General features: G+C 36.4%; 1 protein-coding gene and 1 long non-coding RNA gene across 5 annotated transcripts in view; one reads left to right on the top strand and one right to left on the bottom strand.

Moving 5' to 3' along the window:
- Gulp1 (GULP PTB domain containing engulfment adaptor 1) overlaps positions 1 to 13,764 on the top strand; it is a 280,339-nt gene that overhangs the window by 251,027 nt on the left and 15,548 nt on the right. For 3 of the 4 annotated variants that reach the window (XM_055617032.1, XM_055617031.1, XM_055617033.1), the window contains 3 exons: positions 3,979 to 4,095; positions 4,344 to 4,367; positions 4,744 to 4,836. In XM_055617032.1, coding sequence (XP_055473007.1) covers positions 3,979 to 4,095; positions 4,344 to 4,367; positions 4,744 to 4,836 — 234 coding nt within the window. The remainder of the gene's footprint in view (positions 1 to 3,978; positions 4,096 to 4,343; positions 4,368 to 4,743; positions 4,837 to 13,764) is intronic. The other variant, XM_055617034.1, reaches the window with a different exon arrangement.
- LOC129683986 (uncharacterized) overlaps positions 11,138 to 13,764 on the bottom strand; it is a 14,599-nt gene continuing 11,972 nt past the window's right edge. Inside the window, exons 3-4 of the long non-coding RNA XR_008721229.1 lie at positions 12,078 to 12,221; positions 11,138 to 11,698 (exon numbers count right to left, since the gene is read on the bottom strand). This is a non-coding gene — a long non-coding RNA (uncharacterized LOC129683986). The remainder of the gene's footprint in view (positions 11,699 to 12,077; positions 12,222 to 13,764) is intronic.

Below are 13,764 nucleotides of genomic sequence, written 5' to 3'. Positions count from 1 at the left end.
CTATCTTTATTTTTCATAATTTATTTTTATTTTTTTTATTAATTACAGTTTATCCACTTTGTATCCCAGCTGTAGAACCCTTCCTCGGCCCCTCCCAATCTCATCGGTCCTCCATTGTCTCTTCCCATGCCCCTCCCCTAGTCCACTGATAGGGGCGGTCCTCCTCCCCTTCCCTCTGACCCTAGCCTATGAAGTCTCATCAGGACTGGCTGCATTGTCTTCCTCTGTGACCTGTTAAGGCTGTTCCCCCCTCAGAGGGAGATGATCAAAGAGCCAGCCACTGAGTTCATGTCAGAAACAGCCCCTGTTCCCCTTACTAGGGAACTCAATTGGACACTAAGCTGCATGGGCTAAATCTGTACAGGGGTTCTAGGTTATCTCCAGGCATGGTCCTTGGTTGGAGAAAAGACCCCTGTGCCCAGATGTTTTGTTTCTGTTGCTCTCCTGTGAAGCTCCTGTCCCCTCCAGCTCTACTTTCTATCTTTAATACTATGACAGTTGTATACATTTCTCACAACACATCTGATTTCACAGTTATGGTCTATATGTTTAATTGTATGTGGTTTTTATTTCCTCATGCTTCCTTCCTTCATATTGAAGTGGTGGAACCTCTGTAATTCTTTCTGTACTTGAGCTCCATGGTTTCCACTATCTAATGAGACCCTAAGAAAATCATAACATTTTATAAAATTGCATTTTAATTATATGGCTCTTGGGAATAGAGGCTGTCCAGAACTCAGAGTCATTATGGAAATTAAGTTTGTACCATGTATAGGATCTTTGTAATGCTCAAAAAACATTAGATATTATTTTTTTTAATGTATGGTCTTCAAAAAGTTGTTGTGGATCGTTCATATGAAGCTGAATGATGATAATGGCAAATCAATAATGCTGCCATTTGAATTACTCTTTATAGCTCACACATAAAATATGTGAGAAGAACATATGATCTTATTAACTAGAAACAGAACTACCATAATTTAATTGGTAAGAAACTAGCACTGGGGAGATGACTGAATGCTCTCCCAAAAGACCAGGGTTCAATACCCTCCACCCACATGGCAGCTCATTACTGTCTATAACTCCAGTTCCAGGGAATTTTCCTGGCCTTTGTGGGTGCTAGCATGCATGTAATGTGCAGATATACCTGAAGGCAAAATATCTGTACACATAAAACATTTTTTTTAATTAAAACTAAAAAGGTAGGACGTTATCCATAGTAAAAATCTTCCCTGGGTAAGTGGCACAGAGGTGATTACAACATGGAGGAGAAGAAATTACATTATCAAAATTTATTATATGGAAAAAATTTAATAAAAAATAAAATAGGTCTTTTATTATAAAAAAAAATACAAGCATGTTACCCCAGATTTTGAAATTAGGAACAAAGGTTCATTCAGAATACAACCTATCATAACCACCTTTATGATATTATAATATTACATGCATTTCCAGAATTGGATACTACTATATCTCTTTACATATGTTTTTATTTTTATTTTTTTGAATATTGTAATTTTTAATAAAAATATTTTATATTTTTTTAAAAAAATGTTATGTGCTTTGGCTGTTTATTTTTAATTTTTATTTTTATTAATTACAGTTTATTTACTTTTTATCCCCTTCTAGCCTCTCCCCTCCTCCCCTCCCAATCTCACCCTTTTTCCTCCATTTCACCCATGTCCCTCCCCAAGTCCACTGTTAGGAGAGGTCTTCCTCTTCTTCCTTCTGATCTAGTCTATCAAGTCTCATCAGGAGTGGCTGCATTGTCTTCCTCTGTTTCTTAGTAAGGCTGCTCCTTTCTCAGGGGGAGGTGATCAAAGAGCAAGCTAATCAGTTCATGTCAGAGACAGTCCCTGTTCCCATTACTATGGAACCCAGTTGGACACGGAACTGCCATTGGCTACATCTGTGCAGAGTTCTAAGTTATCTCTTGGTTAGTCATCGGTTGGAGTATCTGTCTCAGAAAAGACCCCTGTGCCCAGATTTTTTGGTTTGTTGCTCTCCTTGTGAAGCTCCTGTCCTCTCCAAGTCTTTCTATCTCTCCCCCTTCTTTCATATGATTCCCTATACTCTGCCCAAAGTTTAGCTATAAGTCTTAGCATCTGATAACCCTGCAGGGTAGAGCCTTTCAGAGGCCCTCTGTGGTAGGCTCCTGTCCTGTTCCTTATTTTCTCTCTTTTCTGATATCCATCCTCTTTGCCTTTCTGAATGGGGTTGTGCAACTTCTCTGCCAATTAGGAAAGCGCTTCCTCAAGATCCAGCTATACCACTCCTAGGTATATAACCAAAAGATGCTCAACCATGTTTGTAGCAGCTTTATTTGTAATAGACAGAAGCTGGAAACAACCTAGATGTCCCTCAACAGAGGAATGGATACAGAAATTGTGGTACATCTACACAATGGAGTATTACTCAGCAATAAAAAACAAGGAAATCATGAAATTTGCAGCCAAATGGTGGGAGGTAGAAAAGATCATCCTAAGTGAGGTGTCCCAGAAGCAGAAAGACACACACAGTATATACTCACTCATATAGACATATAATATAGGATAAACCTACTAAAATCTGTACATCTAAAGAAACTAATCAAGAAGGAGGTCATATGTTTTTAAATTGAATTATTTGTTTATTCCTCTCTCTCTCCTTCTCTTTCTCCTGTGTGTGTGTGTGTGTGTGTATTACGTGTGTGGGTACGCATTTGTAATGTCGCACATGCTGTGGTCAAAGAACAACTTACAGTATTTGGATCTCTCTTTCAACCGTGGGAGTTTCCTGGTTGAATTCTGGCTTGGCATCAGGGCCTTGACCCATTAATCCATTTTGCTGGGATATTTTTTAACATTGATTTTAGCTTGACTCTTTGGGCAAATGGAATTTGATCAGTGACATTTTTATTTACTTAGTACTTTTACTTAGCTTATTGTAATTTATTTTTCATCTATTTTTATTATTTTAATTTTATTTAATTTATTTTTCATTTGTCATTTTTCACTTTTGTGAAATAGAGATCTGCATGACTTATGCACATATTTTTATCTTTATTTTGTGTAACAAAAGCCCACCTTTAATGTTTTCTTTTATGTAGCTCATAATAAATAAAAAGTATTACAATGTCAGTTTGTTAAAGTGTGATGTCTGCAATATTTAATGTTATCAATATTTTCCTGTCATTAAAAATAGGAATTCATCTTATTGAATATGGCTTTTGTCAGTGCATTGAGTCAGTTAATGCTTCATTAAAACTTTTTGGGCTAATTAAGTAAATCAGTTTTTCACGAATGCTTTATGTAAATGCCATGAAATTGTAGAGATTCAGAGGAAAAAATAATGAGCTAGTGGACTTTAGAAGTCTGTAGCAGTTTCTTCTTCTTAGAATGTATAGCAGTTCCAGGTCAGATGACAGCGGTACTTTGTTCAATTATCATTATCTTACAAAAATATGAACTGTTTACCGTCACTGAAAAGTCAGAGCTCTCATAAAATTTCAAATTTCTGTCTTCATCTGATCCTACTTAAACTGCTCACTTCAGTGAGGAACATTTAGGGTTCCTCCATTTAGAGAGGGTCCTGGAGTTTTCCGCCCAGGTGGATTCCTCCACATTAGCTGCCCAGAGTTTAAAAACCCTTCTCTCACTAGGAAAATAAAACATAGCAAAACAGCAAGAGAAACTGCTCAATTCAATGCTTACATCTAATTGTACTAGGTTTTTAAGGAACGGAGAAAAACTAAAGTTCTTCAATTAAATGGTGTAGGTAGCAAGGGGAATTTGCACAACTTTCTAACTTTAATAGCTGTTCGTTGGTCGCCTCCTTTACTACACTTGAGTTTACTCTTGAGGCTAAATGATAGTACAGCATAATTTGCTTGGCCATTACTCTTTCCTTCTGCTGTTTTCTATTAGTTTTTTTATGGGAGATTCAGTAATAGCTTTATATATTAACATGAAGGTCTTCATTGTGTGATTTTTCACAAAGGCTGAAGAAATAACATTAACAATTGGCCAAGCATTCGATCTGGCATATAGGAAGTTTCTAGAATCTGGAGGAAAAGATGTGGAAACAAGAAAACAGATTGCTGGGATGCAGAAAAGAGTGAGTAAACTAACCTTCTTGTTTCAAATTGGTCTGGTGTGTGTACCAGGAAGCTTTCCTACCATCAGACAGAGAAGGCCTGCCATTAATTGTCCCTCTGAAGGCAGGAGCTGCTTTCACCATGTTCCTATAATTCTTCATCCTGAATCCCTTGCACAGTCTTTAACTCTTTTATATTGAATTCCCACAAGAACTTAGTGTTCTCATGTGACTTTGCTTCACTTCCTGATGCTTCTCATGGGGATCAGAGCAGCAGAGGCAGCAGATGCTGGGTAAGTGGTTTCCCAAGCAGATCAGATTCCTTTAATTCAATTATGCCCCTTCTCCACACCTCAGAGTCAGCATGAGCAACTTTGTCTTGTGGTTGTACTACAAGATTATGGGTATAAATTGTACAGCTCAACAAGAAAATAAAGAAATGAGACATTAGGTACACAGAGAAGATTTTTTTAAAACTTTCATGTCGTTCAACTGACCTAAGATCTTCTGTTAATTTCCCTAGCTTTATCAACTAATTTTCTTCCTTGTACATAAGAGAAGATTTGAATTTTAATAGAATAAAATGTGATTTGCTAATGTAGCCAAGATAACAGCCATTATTTTCAAAGAAAAATAATCCTGAGTTATTCAATAATCTTTTGATTTTAGATCCAAGATTTAGAAACAGAAAATATGGAACTTAAAAATAAAGTTCAAGATCTGGAAAACCGGTTGAGAGTAACTCAAGTGTCACCCTCTTCAGTAAGTACATTGAGAAAGTGTGCAGTGTTGGGACGCCAGATGCCTCTTATTCGGGGGCCTGCACTGATTTAAATCAGAACTGTCATCAATAATGACAAAGTGTGGGTAGAGAGGAAGACTGGTCAACGGGCGGTTTTTCATGTTTAAATTCCATAGGTACTTCAAAACACAATTGCTTTCATGTTCTTTTTGCTTGTTCATGTTTTTTTAAATAATTTAAACCTCACTTTGGTCTTACGATCTAATATACTATCAACCTGTGTGTCAAATTCGGGCTTTCATTCCTGTTGGTTGTTATTTACTGGGGTTGGACACAATGGCCACACAGTCTAGTCCTGCAGTGTTGAACTTTACTTTAGAAAAGAGACTGAGAACAAGAGTGTGTACTGGATACAGTTGCTTCAGACACTGAAATGAAGCAGGTTCTGTTCAGACATCATGCAAGCATTTGTCATATAATGATTGGAGTCTGACCTGTTCCATTTTAAAATTCTTTCCTAAATTCTAAGGATGATATCACTATTAAGTGAGTTGGTAAAAGGAATTATTTTTGAAAGAGGTGCAATTTAAAGCTATTTTTCTCCAGCAAAAATGTATTTAAGACTGGATATTTTTTTCTGTTTAATAATCTGTACCACAAATAATCTATAATCTTCATTAATCAATGCATTTTATTTACACTAAATATTTAACTTACAACATGATTGTGTGGACTTGAGCACAATTGTGAGGCAAGTAAACTGTTGGAACAATTTTAGCAACTTTCATATATAACATATATATAGAATTGTATAGAATTAATAGTATAATGGCTCACCAGTTCATTTCCATGAAGAAGGATGCTTCTATGAAAACTAGGCTTAGGGCTTTAAGCTGGCATGCCCTGGAAGTTGATCATTTTCCCTCTTTACTCTGAACTCTGAAAGGCATGTATTTCCACCCTCTGTGCTGAGAGTTTGTATGAGCGCTGCTCTGCTCGACAGCACTGCTAACAGTCAGCTGCTGTCACTGGACAAGGAAGGGTTGGGAGCCTCCTGAGTACAATCAGCTCAGTGGGCTGCGGAGCCTCCTGTGGCCCTAACCTTAGTATAATTCTTGTTTTTCCCCTTCACTTTATACTCCCTTCCAGGGTTTTGTGTTGTTTTGTTTTGGCTTACATGCTTCTTCTCAAGATACAAAACAGTGGCTCAAATTTTGTCTTCTGTTTTGGCTCCAAAAATGCAAAATGCAACACACATCCTTTTGAGCTATATTGAAAGGCTTATTATAAGTCTTGCTGTAAGACACAGAGGGAGAGGGAGGCTCCTTTTCCAGCAAGTTTTAAGTAGTTGTTTCTAGAATTTGTTAGGTATGCTTTGTTTTAGCCTTTGCATTGTCAAAGGAATAAGTGTTTCATCGTTGGGACGCAAACCCAAAGAATATTCACAGTGTTTTCTTTCTTCGAGGACAGAAATTAAGGCCATCTCATTGAAAGGGAAGGTGTGGGAGGATGAAGTGGATTTTGGGACACATTTACAAAACTGCTCTCTCCCCAGCACATCTCAGCAGACACTGTCCTGAACTGTAACCGGATACCTGTGAAAAGATGGAGTCAGTGCTAGGTTGTAAATGAGCCTTGAACATTTGAATACAGTAAGATTTCTGTAAAATAAAACAAAGTTTCATTGAAGCAAGAGGAATAGGCATAAGGGACTTAATGCAGTGCAGTTCCGTGACATTCTAGAGCAGTTCTCAACCTTCTTAATGCTGAGACACCCTAAGTCAGTGCTTAATGCTGTGGTGACTGCAAACCTGCAAACATAAAATTATTTCATTGCTTTGTTAGAACTGTAATGAAGTATAATCTACATATCTGATATGGGACCCATGTAAAAAAGTAGTTTAACCAGCAACAGGGTTAAGACCCACAGGTTGAGAACCTCCTTAGTAGAGCATTGCAGTGCTTATTCTCACTGTAAGGAAATGATGTTTGTATGAAAATGAACATAGGAAATGTTTGATTGTTAAAAGAGAGTCAATTAAAAATATTCTAGAATCTAAAATTTATATAACATTAATTGGTAATACTAAAACCTGAATTGTGACAAATGTGATCCATTAGTTTTGAAAATACTGTTATAGGATTTTATTAGCCTACTTTTATTCTTTATCTTTCAGCACATTTTTAATTAAAATAAAATTACATCAATTTTCTTCTTCCCTTTCTTCACTCCATCACCTCTCAAGTACCCTTACTCCAATACCCTCTGTCCTTCCCTTCCCTGATACTTTCAAAATTGATAGCCTCTTTTTCTTTGATAGTTATTGTTACATATATATTTATGTATACATTTTCACAAATATATAAGTACAACCTACTGAGTTCATTTTGCTGTATGTATATATATGGTTTCAGGGATTTTCTTTTTTGAAGAAATTATTAACCAATATCTTTGCTTTTCATTTTCTAATTTATTTACAAAGCAGTGAACATAAGCTGTCTAAAAAAAGCATATTTCCTAAGTGTAGCTATATTTCCTTTTCTACTGTAAAATAATTTTCCACATTTATTACAGTAAAATTTTAAAATAAGTTCACATTACTTTCAACTATTTAATATGTAGTCATACTTAGGAATACCCATTTTTAAAGATTTGGAATGGTTCAAACTACTGAGCTGGAAAAATGACAGATATACAATAATTAAAATACAAATTAAACTGTAAGCATCTTACTCAATGACCGGTCATGTGTTTTCAGGTTAGCCAGTTTCTGTTAAGTTAGATATAATGCCCATCTGTTCTTTCTTCTGATACTTTAATCATACCTTCAAGGATACCCCAGGAAAGATCACCTCTCAACATTCGACAGAGTGCTCTGGAATTGAAATTCTGCAAACTCTGTACATTTTTACTTTTTGTGATGAACTCAGGAATAAATATAGATTGCTTACAACATTATTAAACTTTCTAGTAGTTTAGATAAAGAAAGAGAGGTCTATACAGTAAGTGAAGAAATACTGGAATTGATTAAGGATCCCATTATCCACATATATTAATATAGGTAAGTTTTATGCACAACAATTGTCATTAAATGCTTAATGAGGTTTTAATGTTTTTGTGCTAAGTGGAGTACAACCCTCCCAAACAGATGACCTCACATATGGCCATCCCAAGACAGGATGTTAACAGTCCTAAATTCTACTCAGTTGGCTAAGTCACAGGTTCCATTTCTAGCAAATGAAATAAGCCTTAATATTACCCTTTATATGTATCTCCTCATTACATCAAGATTGTGGAAACCTTATGTTAGTTTTACAAATTGTTCCTTATGCTAAAGTATCATTTAGATACACTAAAATGTTTCCATTCCTTGACTCCATGGTTAGCTTTTATCTGCATTCTCGTGGTTTGGCAATAGATGAGAGGCTGGATTTTTTTTCTTTCTTTCTTTTCTTTTTTTTTTTTTTTCTTTTTTTGCCATTTAGGACTAATCATCCAGGAACAATCTGATTTCCATTTATTATATTCACATGGCAGTGTTGCTTATATTTATGTTTGAAAAGAGGGTTTATTGTGCCCTTCTGGCCTCATGATCACCTTCAGAAAAATTTTCCTCTATAAAATGTGGGCACACCTAGTTAAGTCAGTTTTTTCCTCGTGGTGCTTATGTCTGGGGTCTTGCATTTTACTTCACCAGCTCCAGGAGCTTTCAGACAAATCAAGCTATCACCAAAAAGCAAAATGAATAAAATTGTAGTTTTAAGGAGCACCAACTATTTCTGGGTAAAACAAATGTTTTTCTTCCCATTGACCAGTGTTAGATAAAATTCTACTTTTACATCATCAACTCTGCAGTCACTGATTAGACTAGATAAAACAATTGCAACCCAAAATGTGTATTTTTTTTTCTGGTAAACAAGCCTGAGTATTTATCTCTCTTCAATGTTGAATTCAATGAATTCAATATTCTTGAATTCAAGCTACGCAAGAGCCCATTATGAGACCTCTCAATTACACAATCCAAATATGAGTCTCTAAACGAAGTCATGAAGTTTATACATGAACATCAGTAAAGATATTTGGTGTCAACAGCACAGGCTCTAAGAGCAACAATCAATAAATGGGACCTCATGAAACTGAGCAGCTTCTGTAAAGCAAAGGACACTGTCATCAAAACAAAATGCCTGCCTACAGATTGGGAAAGAATCTTCACTAACCCTTTATCTGACAGAGGACTAATATCTAGTATATACAAAGAACTAAGGAAGCTGAAAAGCAGCAAACCAAGTAATCCAATTAAAAAATGGGGAACAGAACTAAACAAAGAATTCTCGACAGAGGAATATCGAATGGCAGAGAAACACTTAAAGAAATGCTCATCCTCATTAGCCATCAGGGAAATGCAAATCAAAATAACCCTGAGATTTCACCTTACACCCATCAGAATGGCCAAAATGAAAAACTCAAGGGACAACACATGCTGGAGAGGTTGTGGAGAAAGGGGAACCCTCCTCCACTGCTGGTGGGAATGTAAACTGGTACAACCACTCTGGAAATCTATCTGGCGCTTTCTAAGACAATTAGGAATAATGCTTCCTCATGACCCAGCTATACCACCGCTAGGTATATACCCAAAGTTTGCTCAAGTACACAAAAGAGATATTTGCTCAACCATGTTTATAGCAGCTTTATTTGTAATAGCCAGAACCTGGAAACAACCCAGATGTCCATCAACGGAGGAATGGGTACAGAAATTGTGGTATTTTTACTCAATGGAATACTACTCAGCAATCAAAAAGGAGGAAATCATGAAATTTGCAGGCAAATGGTGGAATCTAGAAAAGATCATCTTGAGTGAAATATCCCAGAAGGAGAAAGACAAACACGGTATATACTCACTTATATAGACCTGTAAGATATAATAAACATAATGAAATCTATACACCTAAAAAAGATAATCAAGAGAGTGGACATGGGGTAAGATTATCAATCCTCGTTTTGAAAGACAGATGGGATACGCATTGAATATTGACAGGAGTCTACTGAGCGCATTGGAAAGACTCTAACTAGCGGTGTTTTCAAAGCAAAGACTCGTGACCAAACCTTTGGCAGGGTGCAGGGAATCATAAGAAAGAAGGGGAGTTAGACTGATGAGGAAAGGATAGGAGCTCCACAAGGACCAAAGATATCTGGGCACAGGGTCTTTTCTGAGACTGACATGCAACCAAGGATCATGTATGAATGTAACCTAGAACCTCTGCTCAGATGTAGCCTGTGGTAGCTCAGTAACCAATTGGTTTCCCATAGTGAGGGGAACAAGGACTATTTCTAACAGGAACTCAATGACTGGCTCTTTGGCCTCCCCACCCCCCCCCCAAGGGAGGAGCAGTCCTGTTAGGCCACAGAGGAGAGCTTTGCAGCCAGTCCTGAGGATACCTGATAAAACAGGATCGGATGAATGGGGAGGAGGTCCCCCCTATCAGTGGACTTGGCAAGGGGCACAGTGGAGAGGAGGGAGGGAGGGAGGGACTGGGAGGGAATGAGGGATCGGGACACGGCTGGGGTACATAGTTAATAAAATGTAACTGATAAGAAAAAAATAAAATACGAAAAAAAAAAAAGATATTTGGTGCCCACAGAAATTACTTGTTCTCAACTTCACATTCAGAGTTGCTGTCCGCACACAGATTGATTCAGAGACAATCACTATTGAATGAGAAGGAAATATATTTTCTTTCCAGTTCTATCAGGCAGTACCTGCTCACAGTATTAAACCTTTGTTTCAGATTTCTTTTTATGATTTGTGCCTAGGCAAGTTATAACCATTTAACTTTCATGAATTTTGAAAGAAATATAAAGTAATAGGTCTCACAATTAAGAAATTATGTTCACACTTTAAACCTGGAAGCCTGATATAGTACTTTCCTGGTGGTATAAGCTTTAAATTCCAGGATTCGTTACTTTTAAGGCTTATTTTTCCAGGGATGTTAAACATGTACAGTAAGCAAATAACAACTGATGAAGGAGGAGCAATTAGTCTTTCCCACCCTTTAGTAAGTTATCCAATACTTATCCCTCAGAACATAGACATACAAGCAACACTAAATGGACTCAGTATGTTGCATCTATATATGAATGCATTTATATACATATGTAACAATAATAATTTTTAAAAGTTCATGAGTTTGAGAGGGAGTGAGGGAATTATATAGAAGGGATAGGGAAGGGATTGGACAGAGGAGGGGAAGAGGCAAAGTGATGTAAATATATTTTAATTTAAAATGCAAATTAGGGAAAATGCCATAAAAATTAATTTTAGAAGTATGAGCCAACATTACAATCTGGTAACTCACCAGAACACAGCTGCCCACCCAACCCCACCACCGCAGAGCTGGGGCAGTTTTCATTTGAGTTGGGTGGTCAGTTTCCAGCTGGCCTATGCTCATGCAACTCTGCATTTTGAGCCTTGGTACAAAGGTCTCCATTTGACACTCTGGTCAAGACCTCATTTTAATGTTGCTTCCAGCTTTGTTTATTCTGGGGTCTTCACAACACTTTTACTTATCTGATTCTGTATTCAGTACTTCTCCTTCTAAGAAAGAAAGAAAGAAAAAGAAGGAAGGAAGGAAGGAGGGAGGGAAGGAAGGAAGGAAGGAAGGAAGGAAGGAAGGAAGGAAGGTGAGAGAAAGAGAAAGAAAGAAAGAAAGAAAGAAAGAAAGAAAGAAAGAAAGAAAGAAAGAAAGAAAGAAAGAAAGAGAAAGAAAGAAAGAAAGAAAGAAAAGGAAAGAAAATCTAAATTCTAACCCTGAGGAACATTTTGCTCAGTCTCCCTCAGCAATGACATAGTGCCTCATCCCATACCTCCATCCTTTCATCACCACCTAGGAGAGAAAATACAATGGATTATTGATGGAGTAGGCTCCTTCTTTCTGGCCTCTTGCTTATAGTTATCGTAGTAAATGAATAAAAACCTAATTGTAGCTTTGATTTTTATCTTGTAACTATAGAATCTGACACCCAGACAGAGCACAGCTCTTGGCAAGAAATGTCCATGCTAAAAGAATGACGGCCAAAAGTCACCCAAAGTCTGATATTCAGACACTGTTTACTGTGCTACTTTCTTATGACCTCTAATAGCTATAACTTCCTTTCTGTCTCCAGAGTGTTCTTCCATGGGGAACTCCTTACTTTCAGGATGGACAGGGGAAGTGAAGTCACATATATTAACACTAGAAAATTCTACAGTCATTGACTACTCACCAGAACCTCTCCTATGTCCACAATTGTTCATCTTAATGTACCACACCGCAATTACAGAGACCTTAAAATACATCACAGCCTGTCTCAGTTTATCCTCTACTCTCTTCCTCTGACGTCCTGGAGACTCCAATATTCTGCTTAAAACTGTGAAAATATAATCATATTTCAATAAAGGGTATCAGTCAGAACTCATACAAAAATTCAACTTCAGTGTACTTTGATTTAGTCATTATGCTATTAATTTTCATAAAAGACCTTTTCCAAATAATCTTCATGCATGTTCTTCACTTCCTCCACTTCTTTCTCCCTGTTGGCATGTTTCTCTTTCTGTTGTTCCTGTACAGCTGCCAAGCAAAGTGTCTGTTCAAGACACATGAATTTCTGTCTGTCACATGAATTTCAGGGCTGTTCACCCTCTCTCTGGAGCAATAGTGATCGTCTATCTCCTTCCATTTCTGTCATTCCTGACAACTCACTTTACTCCAGTGTGTCAGTGGGACCAGTAATATCACCACCTTCTAAAAGTGGCTTGCTCAAGCCAGTCAGTGAGAGCAGCATTGCAAGACCTCATGTAACTTGCTAGTCAGAAAACTCTAGTATCAGTTCTCTACTTAAAAAGAGTTCTTATAGATTGTGTCCTTTATTGGTTGGAAGTGCCTTGATTAATATGATTGGGGCCTTTGTGGTATATTTTTATTTTCTTAAGTTCTTACTTAGTGAAGTTTGAAATAGAGAATCCTGGGAGTTTAGAAATCTTGAACATATATTTTAGGGTTGGTATAGAAGCTAGAAGAAAAAAATATCAACACTATTTCTGCTTTCTAGTATAGCGGGTAAGATTTAATATTTTACATCCCAAGAAAAGACATGGACATCAGGGAAGAAAAAAAAGGATTAGAATATATAAATTATAGATGGAGTGAGGGCTATAATAAATAAAGTTTTGAAGAAAGGAAAACTGTGACATTTTTATGGAGAAAAATACACAAACAATCTTTTTAATTGGATAGCTAATACATCCTTTTCTACACACCAACAGCCCTTGTTCATTTTATTCTGAACACTCTACCTTCACTCTGAGCTACACTGGACTCTCTTTCCATAAGGTAATAGGAAAGGCAAGCAGTTCTTCAATTCCTCTCTAACTGAAGAATCAGTATGACAATTTCTATTGGAGACAATCCATGTATTTTACCTTGACAAAATTTTAGTCTTCTCATTTTACATTAATTTTGGCTCTTTTTTCAGAGGATATTAACATTCATTTTCCTATATCTTCTTAGTACCAACCTGCATTGTATATTTTAATAACGTGGATATTACATTCTTGATCATTAATTTATTAATTATTAAAATAAGTATTTTACAAGGTTTACTATTGAAAACATGATAAAATTATCCAGGAATAAAATTTACTGCTATGAATATCAAATAGTTGTTCTGTGCTTATAAACTCAAATGAATATGGTCTACTTTTAAGAATACAGAAAAGCAATTTGAATTTTAACATTTATACTTAAGAAAGTACTCTTCTGTGTTAACCTTAAGCAAAGTCAATTTCAAAATTTTTGTTTTTATTGAAATAGTTTCTAAGGGGTTTGTTGTTTTTGGAAGGAACGGCAATTGTTTGTGTGTGTGTGTATATATATATATATATATATATATATATATATATATATATATATAT

The sequence above is a fragment of the Psammomys obesus genome, unplaced genomic scaffold, assembly GCF_907164565.1.
Source record: "Psammomys obesus unplaced genomic scaffold, mPsaObe1.curated_primary_1811, whole genome shotgun sequence".
NCBI lineage: Eukaryota > Metazoa > Chordata > Mammalia > Rodentia > Muridae > Psammomys > Psammomys obesus.
The sequence above is the reverse complement of the archived record's forward strand: the minus strand, read 5'-3'. Positions and strand labels throughout refer to the sequence as shown.